Below are 20,011 nucleotides of genomic sequence, written 5' to 3' on the forward strand. Positions count from 1 at the left end.
TCATTGAGTCTATTTGCTGATGCATACAATCTCCATCATCTATTCCATCGCCTGGTCTATAGCAGCACCCAGGGCCAATCCGAGAGTATCTGATGCCCCTAGGCAAAGAAAATTTAGGCGCCTCCTATACATTGTCTCTCTATATATATTTTGTCATACTCACACATACACCTGCACAAGCACACATACACCTGCACATGTGATATTAGTCTTAGCGCCCATAGGCGATTGCCTCGGTTCGCCTAATGATAAAACCGGCCCTGGCAGCACCCAATTGTAAATTTTGTTCTGCTGACCTCATTCTCACACCAGATAGCCTCAAATGTGCTATTTTCACTTTCGTGAAGTTGAACTATTCTCTGCTGCCGCTCATCAACTATCATCAATAACATCCTCCACCCATTCTTTTCTCTGTCTTTCCTGAACACGCTATACCCACTCACTTTCTATCCCACTAACTATATCATTTTCTGTTAGCCATGTCTCATTAATGCCAATATGTGTAGTCGATTTGAAAAATGAACATAAATTCTGTGCAACTGCACAAAACAAACTTTTTATATTTACATTGTATTACATAACACGAATGAGTTATTGTTCTTGGTTACACGCGTGATTCCTTTTATATAGATTTTAAAAAAATAATAAATCGGTAACTTAAGATAAACAAATACCATTCCAGGACACATTTGAAATTTGAAGTGTTTTTGCTTGTATTATTCCACATGAAAGAAACAGGTGGGATAGATTAATTTTTATTAATCAGTAATGTAGAGAATAAAAATAAACGCGGAAACAGGACTGGCGGTTCAAACTGAAACCAAACATCAAGCGTTATGGCAGCAAACCAAAATGCTCTACATAGATTACAATTTTTTCGTTATTACTATTGTTGGATAGTTCTTCCTGGCTTTTGATTCGCCATCTTGTTTTAACGTTGTTCTTATTAAGGTTAATTAATTGTATGTTGATTACTAATCCAAATATAGGGAAATTTCTATTATACTGCGCCACCCTATATTCAGATTAGTCTATGCAAAATAGTGTAATCAAATATTAATTACCTTTAGCAGTCTAATGTTTACATATAGGCCGAATCTTATATTAACATTTAAGGTTCCCGCTAGGTCCGATAATTTTATGAACGGTGCAGTGGAAAAGAACAGGCTAACAACAAATTGAAATCAATAAAACAAAACATCTAATGCAAGGTTATATAATATATACATAAGCATACTTTGGATACAAGATAATGCAAAATTAATTCAGTTCAACTACACATAACATTCACTTAACTTTTGGTATTAAACACTGAGCTTCAAAATCTAATTTCTCCTTAATAGGCAAAGATAGTTCTAAAGTTCTTTACCACTGAAATTCTCAGCAAATATTTTTACAATAGTATTCTTTATCTATCCCTTAGTCAGAAATCACATAGCTCAGTCGACAGATAGCTATCACTTTAAGGGAGGGGGAACTATTAACCTTCTAGCTTCAGCTAATTTCAGCATAAAGACCACAGTTAATGTTAGGATTTAACAGAAGGAGATAACTCTTATAACTTCACTCTAAAATGCTATAAAGTACAACTGTTCTTACTGGAATAAATCTTTGCACATATTATTCACTGAGGCACACTTAAAACTTTAGTTAATTATTACATTGGAGCTACACATTTCAAAAGTAATCTTCTTTAAATTAACTTAATCTTTAATTTCAGCACATCACATAGGCAGACACACTTGCACTAGAAAATCTACTTCTTCTCCATATACTACTTTACAATAGAATCAGCTTTCATTTATCTTCCTTGAAAGCTCTGGAATACAACATTAACTTCAGAATTCGATGTCAATATTCTTATTAATTCCTTAATAATTCCTTATTCTATAGGCCAGTTATTCATTCCACGTAATAATTCATTGGTGTCATTATGGTAGGATCTCTACTGAGAACTTCATATACAGACCTGTCAGATAATAGATTTTTAATTTTTTCTTCATAATCTTTAGTATTTAATATAACATTTTTTAATATAACATTTAGTATTTAATATAACTGGCCTATAGAAGTAATAAGAAAGCTAAAATCAATGCACCCACTAACTCCTAGATTGTATGGCCTTCCAAAAATCCATAAAGATGGTATACCATTACATCCAATAGTTGATGGAATCTATTCTCCCACTTACCAACTGTCCAAGTATTTAGCGAAGATTTTACAACAACACATTCACGTCTCGGATACTTATATTAAAAACTCAAAACATTTTATAGATAAAATAACAAACATCCCTATCTGTGAAGAGGATATACTAGCAAGCCTGGACATTACATCTCTGTTTACTAACATTCCAGTAATTGAAGTCATCAACATCTTAGACAACTTGTTCCCAAGAAACATCACTACTTTGTTTGAACACTGTTTAACTTCTAACTATTTTATTTGGCAAAAAACGATCTACAAACAACTCACCGGATTAGCCATGGGTAGCCCCTTCTCACCTCCTTGTGCTGACTTATTCATGGAAGATCTAGAGAAAAAAATCTTATTCCAGATCATTCCAAAATCGAAAATTTGGTACAGATATGTAGATGATATCTTTATCATTTGGAATCATACGAAAGAAGAACTAATGAATTACCTCAACCAAATCACTAGTTTCCACAATACCATCAAATTCACATTAGAAATGGAAAAAGATGAAAAACTGCCATTCCTTGACATTTTAATATTATTATTATTATTATTATTATTATTATTATTATTGTTCTGGGAAACTCCAAGGAGTCGACAGACTCATCGAGGGAGGCCCTAACATTATGTCTAGAACAACTATTCAACATTCACACAGTATCTATCATACCTTGCCTTGAACTCATTCACGGTCGTAGCACCCACAACAGACTCTGGAAGCTTATTCCACTCATTCACAACTCTCCAAGTAAAAAACCTAGCTCTAGCACCCTTGTCAACCACGTTCTTGCCCAGCTTCCATGCATGGCTCCTAGTCCTTCCACCACCAGTCATATTTTCAAAAATATCTTCTGGATCAATCTTATAAAAACCCTTCAGTAATTTGAATGTCTGAGTCATATCACCCCTCCTTCGCCTGTCGTCCAATTTCTGCAACCCACAAAAAGAAACAAACCAATAATAGTATCAACCTATCTGTGTACAGAAAACCTACAAATACTGGACGTTACATCCATTTCAACTCAGCTCATCACATAGCTCAGAAACTTAGCATTATCCATAGTCTCAAGAAAAGAGCTATACAGTATACGACAGACAAGAATGATCTACTAACGGAATTAACTACAATGTCCAGAGAACTTTCTTTAAATGGTTACCCAAAAAGACTCCATAACAAGATTCTCTTTACTGATATACCACATAGACAACGTGAAGACGTCCAATACATCAGTACAATTACGATTCCTTTTGTCAGCAACATTTTCAAAAAGTTAGCTAACCTTTTAAAACCACATAAAATCAGAGTGGCATTCAAGCCAATCAACACTATTCGGAAATTTTTAAGATCACCGAAAGATCCTCACCCATTCTACAAGTACTCTGGAGTATATAATATACCTTGCTCATGTGGTATTAGTTACGTAGGTCAGACATCTAGAAGCTTTGAAACGAGAAAGAAAGAACACATAGGATATGTCAGAAATAACAGACAAGACATTTCAGGCCTTTCATGCCACTTTGCCTCTACTAACCATCACATTGAGTGGGATAAGAGCCTTATGCAATATATAGAAGATAACTACTATTCAAGAACCTTTAAAGAAGCAGCTACAGTCGCCCATAAAACTGAAAACCTAAACAAGAATCAAGGTCTAATTTTACCAGAAATTTGGAAAACTTTAATCAGATCATTAAACATCAAGGAAATGAACTTTCATAACAATTACTTCATGAGCCATAACGAATAAATCACATTTACTAACAGAGACACGTGCATTGTCACGCACAATACCAATTTTTTTCTATGAATTAGAACCATCAGTTATAACCTAGTCTGTAACCTTCATTTTAGCTTACTAGTTTGTATTCCCTGAAGATGCCAATAGAAAAATTGGCGAAACATGTAGGAGGATAAAATAAAGCTACTTGACAAAGATTATATAAAAAAAGTGTAATAGTCTTAAACTGCAGAATATTTTGCCACCTTCTTGATATTTATTTTCCATGTTCTTGCCAAAGTCCTCCCATGACTTTTGTTTAGCTAATTTTACACAGTGTGTAGCTTTCTTACATCTCTCTCTGTATTCTCTAAGAGCAAAAGCTGACCTATTTGCCAGGAACATTTGATATGCTTTCTTCTTTTCCTTCACTGCCTCTTTAACTTCCTGTGTCCATCATGGAATTCTGATTTTTCTATCCTTGCAGACAACCTCACCACATGCCTCTCTGGCTGAATCAATATGGGTTTTCTTTAAGGCTTGCCACTGAATCTTCAAGGTTTGGTTCCTGTTCTCAATCTCTTTCATTTTTTCTTCAATGATCTTTGTGTATTTTAGTCTACAGTTCACATTTGAGAGCTGCTCAACTTTTATTCGCTTTAAAACTTTCTTACATGTTATTCTTTTCAATATGAAATTCAATTTTATCCTGCTCAAGACTAAATAGTGATCACTTCCAAATTCAAATCCTCTGTACACTCTGGTGCTGCACCAGAGAGAAAACATCACTATCAACAATAATATACTCAACAAGACTTTTCTTTTTCCTTGCTTCTTCTTCTCTCCATTTGAATTTGTGCATTTTTATGTTGGAACATGGTGTTAGTAATAACTAGTCCATGTCCTGAGCAGAAATCCAACAAATATTTGCCATTATTATTAGCTTTGCTCTTTTCTCCAAATTTTCCCAAAATATTTTTGTATGTCTGACAATCATTTCCTACTCTGCTATTTAGATCCCAACAAGGGACATCTTTTCGTTTTTCATTGTGTCAGTTGCTTTCTCTAAAGCATCAAAAAATTCCTCCACTTCTACCTTAGTAGAACCATCTGTGGAACCATAGGCACAAATAAGTCTCATTGTCCAATTCCTCATTCTGATATTTGCCCACATCACTCTACTTGAGACTGCCTGCCATTCAAGAAGATTAGCCTCGTATCTTGTTTGGAATACTATGGCTACTCCTTCTTTTCCTTGATTGTCATTGCCTGAATATAACATTTTGTATTTATTGCTCAGAAAGATCTCACCAGGTTTTGCCTTTTTTGTTTCAGTCACCCGTATTATGTCGATCTGGTACTTATATAATTCCTCAACTAGCTCCATTTCTTTGCTATTCAGGCTTCTTATGTTGATAGTAACAATCTTTAACTTTGGTGATGTTGAATTGGGGTGTGCTATATATATATATTTTTCTTTTCTTCTCTATATATATCAAAAATTTGCATGAGGAATATAAGGCTTAGGCCAGGAAAGTGGCTAGTATAGAACCGTGGAATGCATGGAGTGGTGAGAGTGAGAACGGTCAATGAGATTAAGGAGTGGTATGATAGACTTTGTGTTTCTTAGGGGGGATCTCTGAGTCTTGACAGACTTTATGTTCTTAGGAAGGACCTCCCACAAAGAGTCTTTTGACTCCATGGAGGCCTGAATAATAATAATAATAATAATAGAAGGGCTGGCAAAGAGTTAGAAATGAGTGAAATCGATGTATTTCGGATACTGAGTATGCTAAATGTCGGTCAAGCAGAGTGATTAGATGGAATTTTGCTACATTTATATAATATTATATAAGTATAATATAAATAACTATAACTATAAAGAAATACAAATAGCCCTATTTTTCTGTAGTTGTTAACATTTTGGAGAATTTGGTAAGAACTCATATACAGAGTTAGGCAAATGAGAGCAATATCATTTATGCAGGCCAGCATGGTGATGTTAAGAGACAAGGTTGTTTTAGTAATCAGGTTACCTGGATAGCCATTTTGAAATCAGCCTATTGAAATCATTTTGTAACTGCTAAATATCAGTAGCATCCCTGATTGCTCTGCCTATCTTTGCATCATCAGCAAACAATTGCACATCTGATGTTAGACTCTGCCTGATGTCATTAATGTATAGATTGAACAATAATGGCCTAAGGACTGAACCCTGAGATACATGCCACTGGTCATCTTAAATCTGGCAGATTCACACCACTTTTTCATATCTGTCTGTCAACCATCCCTTGATCCAAGTCAGGAGTTTATATTCCAATCCGATATTCTCGAGTTTATGCAACAGCCTTTCATGTGATATCCTATCAAATGCCTTAAAAAAATCAATTCTGTATCCATTCCCTTTATCCAACTTTGTTATAAAATATGAGCAAATTGCTAAAACATGACCTTCCTTTAGTAAACCCATGCTGCTCCTTGCAGAGTATAGCATGTTTGTCTAACCATTTTGGTATGCAAATTCTTACCAACTTCTCTAAAATCTTCACTACCACACCAGAGATACTGATAGGCTGGTAGTTAGACACACCAGTTTTTGCACCACCCTTGTACCATGGAACTATCATACATTCCTTCCATTCCTATGGTATTATTCCTGAGCTGAGACTCAAGTTATTATTATTCTTGACATCTGACCTCCATGGAGTCCTAGACTCATCGTGGGAGGTACACACAATGCTCATCCAACTGTGCTTTAAATTGATTCAATGTGTCTATACCCACAACACACTAAGACTGCTCACACCCTCCTTATACAGTTTCCAGTGATGGTCTCTTGTTCTATTCCCCTCTCTCATTCTACGAAAAATTTCTTCCATGTTGACTTAATAACAACCCCTGACTAGCTTATATTCTCAATCATATCACCCCCCCCCCCTTTCCTCCTATTTATGAGGCTCTGCAACTTACATTCTCTCAATCTGTCCTCATTCTCCACATTCCAAAGGCCACTGACCACCTTTGTGAATCTTCTCTGGATCCTTTCCAACATATCCTCATCATAACAAATACCCAGTGACCGAATCTGTGCACAATAATCCATATGATGCCTGATTAAGGCCTTATACAATGGCATCATAACCTCTCTATTCCTGACATGCAGAAATACCCATTATTGCCATTATTATTCGATGTGATGTCTTCACAACTTGTGTAATGCTGCCCTTGACATTCAGGTCCTTGTCCACCATCACTCCTAGATCCATCATCTCCAATGCTTTCGTTAAAGTTAGCTCACCAAGTGTATAATTTGCATCCCATTGTTGCTTACCAAATTTCAAAACCTTACAATTGGCAACATTGAACTGATAGTTCCACTTATCTGCCCATTCATGCAATCTGTTTAAGTCGTCTTGTAAGGCCATAACATCTGCTTGACTCTGCATTGCTTTACCCAGTTTTGCATCATCTGCAAACAGCTGCATATCACTAGTTATATCCATTCCAATATCATTAACATGCAAATTGAACAACAGTGGCCCAAAAACTGATCCTTGCTGCACACCACTAGTAACCTTTCTCTTTCGGGATACTGCACCCCTATATATAACTTTCCGATACCTATCTGACAGCTTGTCACTGATTCAACTCAGAAGTCTGTTATCCAATCCCATCTGTTTCAGTTTATTTAAGAGCTTGTCGTGTGGCAGTCTATCAAAAGCCTTTGCAAAATCCGAGTACACTAATGTATATGCATCTCCCCTGTCCAAAGTATTTTCACCTTGTTATAGTACATAAGTATGTTAGTCAAACATGATCTCCCTTTAACAAACCCATGCTGATAACCACAGAAAAAACTGCTGTTATCAACCCATTTCTGTATCCTATTTCTCAGCAATCTCTCCAGTACCTTCACCACAACTCCAGATATAGACTGGCCTATAATTTGAAGCTACAGCTTTATCACCATCTTTATGCAGTGGAACAATTTTACCCTCCTTCCACTCCCTTGGAGCCTTGTGCTGTTGTAAGACTTATCAAACAGGCATGCCAATGCTACCGCCAATTCCCTGGAACATTCCCTTAAGATGCATGGTGATATGTCATCAAATCTTATCACCTTATTGACATCAAGGCTATTTATTTCCTGGAATACCTTTTGCTTACTCACAATTAAGCCATCCCCACCCATGTCCTCTACACTTGATTTCCTCATGATTCCACCCAGATCAGGATGAAACACCCTTATAAATTGATCACCTCATAACACCTTGAATACCTCAACAATGTCTTCTGCAGCAGTTTCCATTCTACACTTTCATCTATTAACTTCATCTTACCATGATCATTCTTTCTTCTACTTGCCACATATCTAAAAAACTCTCAATTGTTTTTCTTTGCCTGATTTGCCAATTTCTGCTCATATTCTACTTTTGTGTTCTTTCCTAACTGAGTCACTCTCCTGGCTTGTTCTTTATATTCTTCATGTGACTGATTACCATTATTCATCTTGTACTTCCTCCAAAGTACTTTCTTTTTCCAGATTTCATGGTTAAGCTCCAGATTCATCCATTTTACACCTACCTTATTTAACCTTTTGGCCTTTGGAATACATTCACACGTTGATGCTGTTATGTATTTCTTTGTCAGTTTTAATGTATATTTATTTGCTTACTGTTTGACTCCTCGTTCCATGTTATAGCTTCAAGCTGTCTTCTAAGCTTGTCATAATTCCACAAATATCCTTTCCTCATAAGAGTCTGCATATGACTAGCCACAACACAGGTGATTACTGTATGATCACTTTCACCAAATGGAGGAAAGTGTGAAACCTCTCTCACAATTACTTCCTGTGATGAAATGATCAGATCTAGAACTCTTGATCCTCGCATATCCTCCTTTATGTGCTGTCTGAGATAGTTATCTCTCAAGAACTTGAGAAATTCCTTTTTCTTATTCCCAAATTTTATTTCTTTATTCCATTCTATACCACCATAATTAAAGTTACCCAGACTAATTACCCTTCCTTTGTTCACCAATCCAAGTTGTTTATACATTTCTTCATCACTATCCTCCACATTCCCAGGCCTATAACAACATCCAACTAAATATGTCTTCCTTTCAACCTCTATGTTACACCACACTGCCTCATAACCATTGCAACTATTTCCCCCTTTCATTTCTACCCTATGTGGACTTCATTTCCCTGCTATCATCATCAGCACTCCCCCTTCCTTCTTGCCCTTTCTATCCTTGCGAAAAATACTTTATCATTCCATTTCTTTACATTCCATTTCTTAAGTCTCTGATCAGACCACACATGGACTATTGTTCTCAGATTTGGTCCCCAGGATTTGAAGGGGATAAATTAACTGTGGAAAGGATACAAAGACGGATGACAAAGATGGTTTCAGGACTGTACAAGGATAGTTATGAGGATCGGCTGAGAGAATGTGGACTGCAGAGTTTGGTGGATAGAAGAAGGAGAGGTGATATGATTGAGACTTTTAAACTGTTGAGAGGTGGTTACAGGATTGACACTGGGGAGTTCTTTCGCTTGGTTGATCAGCGGGAAGGAGTGATGACAAGAGGCCATCCCTGGAAGTTACGAAAGGAAACTGTGAACAAGAGGGTAAGGAGTGGTTTCTTTGTGTGGAGGGTGGTTGAGCTGTGGAATGCATTGCCTGATGGAGTGGTGGGAGCGAGAACGGTCAGTGAGTTTAAAGAGTGGTATGATAGACTTTGTGTTTCTCAGGGGGGGACCTCCCCTCAGTGAGTCTTGACAGACTTTATGTCTTAGGAAGGACCTCCCTCGATGAGTCTTTTGACTCCTTGGAGGCCTGAATAATAATAATAATAATAATTTCTATTCCCATTTTGATATCATTTACATTCAGCAATCAGCTTGTAGTTCAGCATGTAACCTTTTTTAATTGGATCATTAATGCATCATTTAGATACTTCCCAAGTTATATAAACAATGAAAGGCCTACTCAACTCAGCTAAACACTCCTTTAGCAAATTGACTGATATTCCATCTATCCCTATCCCTATAAAAATATTCTTATCCAGGGCAACAGCTCTTCAACCTCATTTTCACGAACCTCTAACTCTTCATCCAATGTAGCACTGTGCATCATGTTATTATACATGCACTTAGTTGATATATCTTAGCAAAATGAGCACTCCTTAACTGAATAAACTCTAGTTTCTGATATATATATATATAATATACGTTTATATTATAAGGATTAAAACCCAGCTTATAAAATTGCTTGGTATCTTTAACATAGTATATACCCAAGGTAAAAAACTTTCTACATCTTACTCTCATTCTGAGATTTGTATTTAATGAAGTTAAAGCACCTTGTTTGGGCAAAATTTATAAGCTCTGTATTACTTTAACCTTGGCATTTTTTTGGTCTGGATCCGCTGACGAGACCTCCATAAAGGTCGAAACCGGTCTGGGTAGTGACATTACCTTTAATGCATAGCGTCATACATCTCCGTAAGGGAAGGTGCGTTGCATTAGGGGAAAATACTAAGAAAAGTAATCGGACCTTACTCCACCTTTGCAACGAGTTGCCTCAGACTTGCACTACGTGCTGGCGCAAACTTGACTTCCTTTTCTGTTTGCTTACTTGGAAAAAGGATTAAAAGCCTAGCTTATAAATTTGCTTGGTATCTTTAACATATATATATTTGTTTTTTTTTCAGAGGAGGGGAGGTAAGTTTTATACAGAATCTGTACAATCTCAACCCTCATCTTGTAACGTCATCTGCACGTAATGCCTTTCTCTACACCTACCATAAAGTCTGAGGCAGACGACAAGGTGTTACTGCAAAAATCTGGACCTTTACACAATACACTTAATTCATCATTTGTAAAATGACGGTTAGTTATTTAAATTTATAACCCATTTTTTTCGTGGGCGGGTTGCTGAATGAATCAACAGCCTCTTTCTTCTAATAATTCACACTTACATACAAATTCCTTTTTGTACTTTAAGTAAGCACATCGGAAACGAGGAAAGAGAAATTCTACTGAGCTAAAATATTCAGAAGTGAGATTATTCTGTAGTATTATTTGAATTTAAGAAATTTGATCGTTATTAGAAAAGAATAAGAAAAATCCATAGTAAATAAATAATTGATTAAATAATAACTGAGCCTGTGTAGCTCAGTGGATGTGGCGAACTCCATGACGGCATAAAGAAGAAAATTAATGCAATGCGCCCTAGACAGCTGGCCGTCAGAGGAAGGGCCCGGGTTTGCAACATCTACCTAACATCTCGCCTGTGGTACAAGATACACAACACCTCGTATCACGGAAGGTGGGCCGAAAAAATACACAGGCTATGCGCTACATACATCTGGGGCTCTCAGTATGAACCCATGCGCAGATCAACACTCTTCCATGAAGTTGAAGCTGGAGGTTTAGCATTGCTAAACATCCATCTGAAAACTCTCATCGGCAGGGCAATTAACAGCAGCCCGAGCACACACAAAAACCTATCATGCCTATGCGGCAACATTCTTACAAAAGTGTTTGCTGCATAGGTTTATAAGCTCACTTCCCGATATAAAAAAACCAAGCCCGAGAATGTTCAAAGAAATAGCCGAAGGGTACACATATATAATGAAACACTCAGATACCGAAACCTTACTGACAATTAAACCAAGAAAACTATATAAAACATTAAGTCCAGTGACATTCCCACCTCCCCAACACAGGGAAATAAGAAAAGGAGAAATTAGGCTAAGTCCAGTGCTTAGCAAAGTTTTCCGACTTCCAATATCACCAAAATACAAAACATTCTTCTATAAAGTACACCATGCCTGTCTCCCCACAAAAATGTGGTGTGTAGCAAAAAAAATCCCACTACAAGGCCCAGCGAAGTGTCATTTCTGTCCCGACCCAGAAACAATATATCATATTATGATGTTCTGTAGCAAAACGTCCACAGTATGGAACACCATACAGAAATTCCTACATAAGACACAACCATTCTCTGAAAACACATTATTTTGGTTGGAAGACCAAAAAATGAAAAAAACAGAACTAATAATCATAATAATAACAATGTATGCAATATGGTCCCACAGATGTGACAAAATACATGGAAGAGACACCAGACCAGACATACTAGCAAAAATTAACAATTATTTAAAGGAAATTATCATAAACACTACATAAACCAAAAGCATAACAGCACAGCAATGGAAGAAACTCGGCCTAATTGAAGAAGGAGATGAAGAAGGAAAAATAAAACTTATACCGATAATGGAACCCCCGTAGTTAGTGGTAAACAATAATGATAACCCACTATCTGAACAAAAAGCATAATCCCAGACAAAGGTGCTGTTAACGTAGGCCCATTCGCCACAATGAGAGGAATAATGACAAACAAGATATCACATCTAATAAAAAAAAAAAAATAAATAAATAAATTAAAAATATATATATATATATATAATAATAATAATTAAAATAAATAAATAAATACAAGTTTAAAAAAATAATAAAAATATTAATAATAATATATAGGTACGCCTATATATAAGGAATAGGAATGTTATATATATCTAATTGTGTAAGGGAAAAAAAAAAAATGGAAATGTAAATAGCAAATTACTCCTTAAGATAAGTCAATACTATTCTAGTAATAAATATGTAGATTAGGATATATTACCACAAATATGTATATGTTCTTGTATATACAGACACAAGGACGGTAGAAATGTCAATTGTAAGAAATGCAGATAACATAAGTTCATAACATGATAATAACCCAAAATGTTAATAGGATATATTATCCATTTATAGACCTGTAACTAATTCTGCAATTCAGAAAACTTTGTATATAAGAAATTACAGATTTACCTCTTAAGTTAAGCAAACAATATAATGTTAAAGCAAGATGGAATTCATTTTTGTAAAAATAAGAGTGCCTACAAAAAAATAAAATCTGCATGAGATATAGAGATACTACCAAAATATATGCATATATAAATGTAAATAAAAACATAAGCAATGTATGTATTTTAAGAATAAGATGTGCATTTAAATTAAGTTAATAAAATAATCATCCAAAATATGTGAACAAAGATATAAAATGAAGATATATGTAAAACGAATTGTACATATGGAAAATGGCAATGCTAACATATATATGTATATGTATATGTGTTTGTGTGTGGGCGGGTGTATATGTATATATGTATGTATATGTGTGTGTGTGTGTGTGTAGGTGGGTGGGTGGATGTATATGTATATATGTATGTATATGTGTGTGTATATATGTATGTATATATGTATGTATATGTGTGTGTATATATGTATGTATATATGTATGTATATGTGTGTGTGTATATATGTATATGTATGTATATATGTATATGTGTATGTATGTATGTATGTATGTATATATATATATAAACGAGAATAGACTGATCTGATAATGGAACTTATAAATAGACTGAAATCACTATGTAACATATACCAACAAAAATAACATCTCAAGCAATTCAATAGGACAATAAGGAAAATAGAAATTGAGCATGTGATGTTGTATCTTATTTAAACAGTGATTGTAAAACAGGTGTCATAAGTATATTGTAACGAGCAAATAAAAATGCATAATAGAATTAGCAGCCTATGTACAAATTGTAAATAGCTGTATATATATTTATTTTTAAATGTACACAGCTGCTGTTGTTGATACAAATAACCTCAGTAGAAGTAGCCTCAAGAAATGTAAATCAAAATGTCAATTAGAATAAGCATTCTATGTACAAATGTATATATTGTAAATAGTTGTATATATATTTATTTTGATTGTACATAGATGCTTTAGTGTTAATAAAAATATACTCAGTGGATGTGGCGTTTGCACACCCGGCGCTTGGCCGCACGAAGGAAGACTTGGTTTCGAGTCTAGTCGGCGACTAGAGGAAATTTTTCTAAGCCTTTTTTCGACCGGTTCCCGAGTTAGTCGATCTCTGGCATCGGCAAGCAGGTTTTTCCTCCCGGAAACGCGGGTTTTTCGTCCTGTAAACTCAAGAAAATCGACCGTAGAACCCACATTATTTCAAACATTAAATATATTGTGTTAGGGTTAGGGACCACGAGATGGCGGCACATTTGAGCCGTCTCTCTTCACTGTGTACCGCTTAATTAGTGATAGCCTTGGGCCATCTATCTCTGATTGGTACCAGTGGAGATTGAACTGCCCACTCAGTCTCCAAAAGTTAGATAGGGCTAAATGGCCTCGCCTACTCCCCGTATACGGGAATAAAAAGGCGTTAGCTGATTTTATTTTTTTTTAATTAAATAATAACAGTAATCTTTTTTTTCTTTTTTTTTTTTATTAAGTTCTAGTGTTTACAGGTAGAATTTTGCTATATAATAATGAATTGCCGAGAAAAAAAACGATTAAATTCCAAATTAATAATAATAATTTCAACAACAACGAAAAAAATAAATAATAATTACCAAATAATAGAAAAATAATAATTAAAATAGCAATAAATAAATGAATAAAACAAACGAATAAATAAGAATTAAACACAGCACTAATACAATAACTAGCAGATGTACCAGGCCATGTGCAGATCCAATTGAATCATCCACATTTGAACCACTTGAAGGCAGTTCACCACTTTCTAGTTTAAGAGAGGAGAGAGAATCTCCTTTTCCCCTTTCCACAGAGAGTTCATTGCTTGAGGTAATAATATTCGTTTCCGGCAAATCGCTGCTTGTACATTCACCACCTACTTCAACAGTATCAGGTCCAGGTCCAAGTCCAAGTTCGTCTTCGTTATATAAATTCTTCCCATCTGTCTTAAGGTAAGATACTTCTGGGAAACCGCTGCCTTTGTCTTCATCTGGAAGATGGTTTTCTTCTCTTTCAATAGCATCAATTCCAGGTCCATCGTCTTCGTTATATAGAATCTTCCCATCTGTCTTAAGGTGAGATACTTCTGAGAAACCGTCACCTTTGTCTTCATCTGGAAGATGGTTTTCTTCTTCTCTTTCAATAACATCAGTTCCAGGTCCAAATTCTTCTTCATTATATAAGTCTTTGTGAATTATCTTAAGATTAGTCGATTTTATGAAACTGCCGCTTTTATATTCATCTGTAAATGTTTGGCCACTTTCTTCTTGAAGGGCGTCTGTAGGATGTTCTTTTATCTCTTCATCCGAGTTGTCAATTTCTGATGGTGAATTACATCCTGGGCAAATACCTACATAAAAAATGAAAATGGTAATATTATCTTCCTTTAATAATATCAATCATCACATTTTAGATCGAGGTCTTATTATTTCAAATAATTTTATCAGACCGAGAGATCATTACACTGTGCTAAAGAGTAGAGGTGATTATAGATGCTGTGTGTATTTTGAAACTGGATATCGAAAGGAGCAATCCGGTAGCTGTGAATTATGTCTGTAATATGTAAATGAAGAAATAGAAATGGTGAAGCTTTTATATAAAAATGACGAATGTGAATCATTGTAAGAAAAAGTCTTGTAAGAAATTGAAATCGAGAGCCATTTTAGTGCATCTTAATTGGAAATTTTATATATCGTATTATGTGTTTTACTTTCCAATTTTTGCGTGTGGGGGTGGTTCATTCGCAATTGTCCATCTGCACATTCAACTTTCCAGATATTGATGTAATCCAGTGAAGGAAGTAATGAAGAAATGCTCATTTGCATAGCCGATAACGCATTTACATTAATCAAACAGGTAACTTCAGTTGGTTCTCTCAGAGGTAAACAAATCAAAGTTTTTCTTTGATTTGTTAGGTTGAAAGACTTGTTAGAGTAGATCAATAAATAAATAATTTTCAGTCGTAGGTAAAATAAATTCACACAATACTCTTGAATCATGTTTCACAGCTAAGATTGCATACGAGAAAAAATAAATATTTCGTCACTAAATACAGCACTTAAAAACCATCAGGTAGTCTCTGAAATACTTACATCTTAAAAATGTCAACACAGCTCCCATACTAAATTATTCTGGGAGCAGATGGCACTGTCTTCATATAAAATCTTCGAAGTAATCTCTTGAAAATGCTACACTTTAGTAGAGCTAAATAGAACACTTCTATGCAATATAGAAGAAGTCAAGGAAATGACACTGTGGCATTGTTACAAATAATAAAGTAAACTACAGACTGACAATGAACATTTATTTAAACAAACATCGCAATCATTCATTCATTCCATTGTTGCCCCAATGGATTCGAAATCTGTTTGAATTCCTTTGTTGGGATAAATTCAGGAATACAGAAATATACTGTACATAACATTGAATTATAGTGTTTTGTTCAGTTTCCTCAACTTTCACATAGTATCAAAATGCTGTTTGTGTGTGAATCTACTTTGAGCTGAATGACACTAGTTTGGTAGGGAATACAGCGATAATTGCATAGCTGTTTTGAACAGCGCAGGTTTCACTATAAATGAAAATCAAATCAGCTTTTATTCCCGTATAAAGAGTAGGCGAGGCTGTTTTAGCCGTATCTAGCTTTTGTAGGCTGAGTGGGCAGTTCAATCTCCACTGGTGCCCAATCAGAGATAGCTGGCCTAAGGCTATCACTAATTAAGCGGCACGCAGTGAAGAGAGACGGCTCAACAAGTGCCGCCATCTCGTGGTCCACAACCCGAACACAATATATATAATGTCTGAAATAGTGTGGGTTCTAGGGTCGATTTTCTTGAGTTTACGGGACGAAAAACCCCAGTTTCCAGGAGCTTAAACCCGCTTGCACGTGCCAGAAATCGACTAACTTGGGAACCGGGCGAAAAAAAAGGCTAAGAAAAATTTCTTCTAGTAGCCGACTAGATTCGAAACCAAGAAGTCTTCCTTAGTGCAATCAAACGTCCTGGTGTGTAAACGCCACATTCACTGAGCTACATAGATTCTCGGTTTCACTATAGCAGAGTTTATAATTTTTAAAAAAATTTGAAAATCGATTTTGGATTTTTTTTTTTATGAACGAAAAAATTTTGAGAGTAGTTCTTTACTGTGCTGCATTAACTGCATTAACATTCCGATTTAATATATCGCAGTAACCGCCTTAGTATTATTCTAACTTTGGTGCAGCAAAGTGGTGGTCCCTCGACCCAATTTTTATTTTTTATTACATGCGAGTAACCTTCTAGACACAGTTATGAGGGAAGAGAAATTGCAACAAACCTTGTGGAACCAACAGATGTAAATGGTTAGCACCAGAACAAAACATTTAGTAGAGGAACATTAAATGAGCTTTTTATTTATTTTTTCTAAATGCTTCTGGTTTCCTTTTGAACGTCCAATATTGCACGAAGCGTTAAAGTTCGGCAAGCATTGCAAAAAACTTTCGATGGTTACAAAGAAGATCATGCAGAGAAAATGAAGTAAAAAAACCTGCAAAGTGCATTGTTTAAAAGCAATTTTTGCAAAAAAAAACTTGTTCAATTAACAGTAAAAAAAAAAAAAAAAATCAGCATACGCTTTTTTATTCCCGAATACGGGAAGTAGGCGAGGCCATTTAGCCCTATCTAATTAACAGTAAAAATCATTATAATTTATCGTTTCATTTTAACCGCTTTTAAATTTTCTGCGTGTGCATTAATATTTGTGGTAAGTTTGCAGTATACAAATGATGGTAATTAACCACCAATACTGTAATTGCACGGAACGCGTCACACTATATATAATATAATATTCATAATATACGGAACTTTATAGGCGTCTATTAACCGCCCTGCAATACCTATTACTGTAATAGATATCGCAAATATATTACTGTAATAATAATTATGGGACGAGGTGTTTTCCCGTTGGTTTTCTTGCGAAACAGTAAACAATTATATCTGTAAATATATGTCTACTTGCCTTCAAATGAAGAGCCCGGATTAAAGTTGATCGCGTTCTACACGAGAGCAATCGAGAAAGAATAAAACAAAAACAACAACAAAAAAAAAACATGACTTCATCTTTCAACCTACAAAACACCACGTTTTAGGGTTAAACTATACCTTGGCGAAGTTCGCGAGTGTTCGAGAAACAAATTCATTTTAATTCTTTTATTTATTTATTTTTCATTTGGTTCAGTGTAAAATTGTAATTTCAATGGTTAAATTGACTAGTTCAATACGTAACACCGGCGTAATATCCCTTCTCGGGCAAAGGTAATTTGCGAGAATTGATAATAATATTTCTTTCAAACATGATAAATGTAGAAATGTAGTGATTTGTTAACATTTGCATTATAATCAAGTGTAAACGTAATTTTTGTTTAATTAAATATTTAGTTACACAAATCGATTGAAATTTTACATTGAAATGTAAAATTTCAATCGACTTTTTTTTTTTTTTTTTTTTTCATGTCCACAAGCGCAAAAAACCCAGTAGATAAACGCGTGGGTGGTGCTTAAATTATAACAGTCCTCGGTGAGGTAGTTCGAACTATTTGAATTTAAAATTTTAATGCAAACAGTTCGAATCAGACTCGGTTCTAACGGAGGTCAGTCGATACATGCATCTTGTTTAAAAATTCCATTAGTTTTTTTTTTTTTTAATTGAAAAATTACTGATTTTTTTTTAAAAAAAAGAGTGCCTCGTATGCCCTAGAAACCTTTCGTGTAACCATGCGACCTTCAATGGAAGGTGAGTTAAACGATTTAACAAACATTAGATATAATTTTATTTAAATTAAGGGGATATTAAATCCCACATTTTTTTAAAACAAATAAGAAACTCAAAGATCGGAATCAAAGAGTTTCATGCCGAATATAGTAACTATAAAAGTATCGGCGACTACTAGCGTAAGCTAAAGCACGTAGTCCAAGTACGTAGTACAAACTAGGGCAACTCGTAGCAAAGGTGGTGAAAAGTTCTGATCGCTATTCTTAATATTTTCCATAATGTAAAACCCATCTCCTAAGAGATGTATGATGTTATACATTAAGCTTTAGCTTACGCTAGTAGTCGCCGATACGTTTATAGTTTATACTATATTCGGCATGAAACTCTTTGATTCCGATCTTTGAGTTTCTTATTCGGTTTTAAAACAATGTGGGATTTAATATCTCCTTAATTTAGATCATGTTTACATCGCCGAAATGAAGCCTATTGGCTCTTTATTTTAAATAATTAGATATAATTTTATTATAATATAATACAATAATATATATAATATAATATTATAATATAATATAATAATAATATATATAATATAATCCTTTATTATAATATAATAAAGTATTATTATATTATAATAAAGGTAAACATTGAGTAGATTTTTTCGAAATGAAAGATATTAGAACAATAAACAAATGAACGTAGATGGTCATCATTAAAAAAGTTATCTTCGCATTCTTGTATGAAGATATCATTTGCCATTTTTGGCTTACGCATGTAGACATGAATTTCGTTTTTCCTAATTCTGCCGCAGACTGAAACAACTCGATGAAATGTTATATTGTGATCCCAAATATTCAACTTTATCTAGCTAGGTAGAATAATCGTTACGTTAAATTGTCTTGCCAATAAAACTGGCCTAATTATGCGAGGGAAAAAATCATTTTGAATTGTTTTGCTCATAAAAATGTGATTATAAGAGGAAAAATACTCCAATTAAGCAATCCTAAATCTAGAACCTGATACATGGCACCTCCAAGGACTCATCGTGAGAGGGCTGACTACTCCACTACAACTAACTCTATCCCTCAGTTAATCCTTCAACTACGCGACACCACTACCATCAACACGCAGCACCATTTTACATACCATATAATAAAGTACAGGCTGAATGTGTTTAGAAAGTCGATATTTCCTTGTTTTTGCTAAAAACCATCATTATGCCTGCCTTATTAACATTATTCAAGAGATCTTATAAAATATAAGGTTCAAGCGCGCTTTATCAAATTAGTCCAATTTTATCTTATATGTTCTGAAGACAGAATTCCATTTTGCCACTACAGACAGTCAGGTTGAAACCAAAATTGAAATTTCTCAAATTTTAACAGACATCCTACATAATAAATATGAATTCCACCCATCCGATAAATAATTCATTAATGTCAGTTCGAATCTGAT

The 20,011-nt window shown here is 34.8% G+C and overlaps 1 protein-coding gene across 3 annotated transcripts in view; it reads left to right on the forward strand.

Annotated features, from left to right (window-relative positions):
• The first annotated feature begins 697 nt into the window (after nucleotides 1-697).
• Nucleotides 698-20,011, forward strand: part of LOC150095690 (transmembrane protein 17-like) — a 63,037-nt gene continuing 43,723 nt past the window's right edge. The window contains exon 1 of one of the 3 annotated variants that reach the window (XM_090410202.1): nucleotides 698-738. In XM_090410202.1, coding sequence (XP_090266328.1) covers nucleotides 726-738 — 13 coding nt within the window. In that variant the 5' untranslated portion in view covers nucleotides 698-725. Of the gene's footprint in view, nucleotides 739-17,984; nucleotides 18,103-18,383; nucleotides 18,581-20,011 lie in introns of those variants that run through there. The other 2 variants (XM_090410203.1, XM_090410201.1) reach the window with 2 other exon arrangements.

Source organism: Typopeltis vanoorti, chromosome 20, assembly GCF_054136105.1.
Source record: "Typopeltis vanoorti isolate ZY-2024b chromosome 20, IOZ_Tvanoo_1.0, whole genome shotgun sequence".
NCBI classification, from domain to species: Eukaryota; Metazoa; Arthropoda; class Arachnida; order Uropygi; family Thelyphonidae; genus Typopeltis; species Typopeltis vanoorti.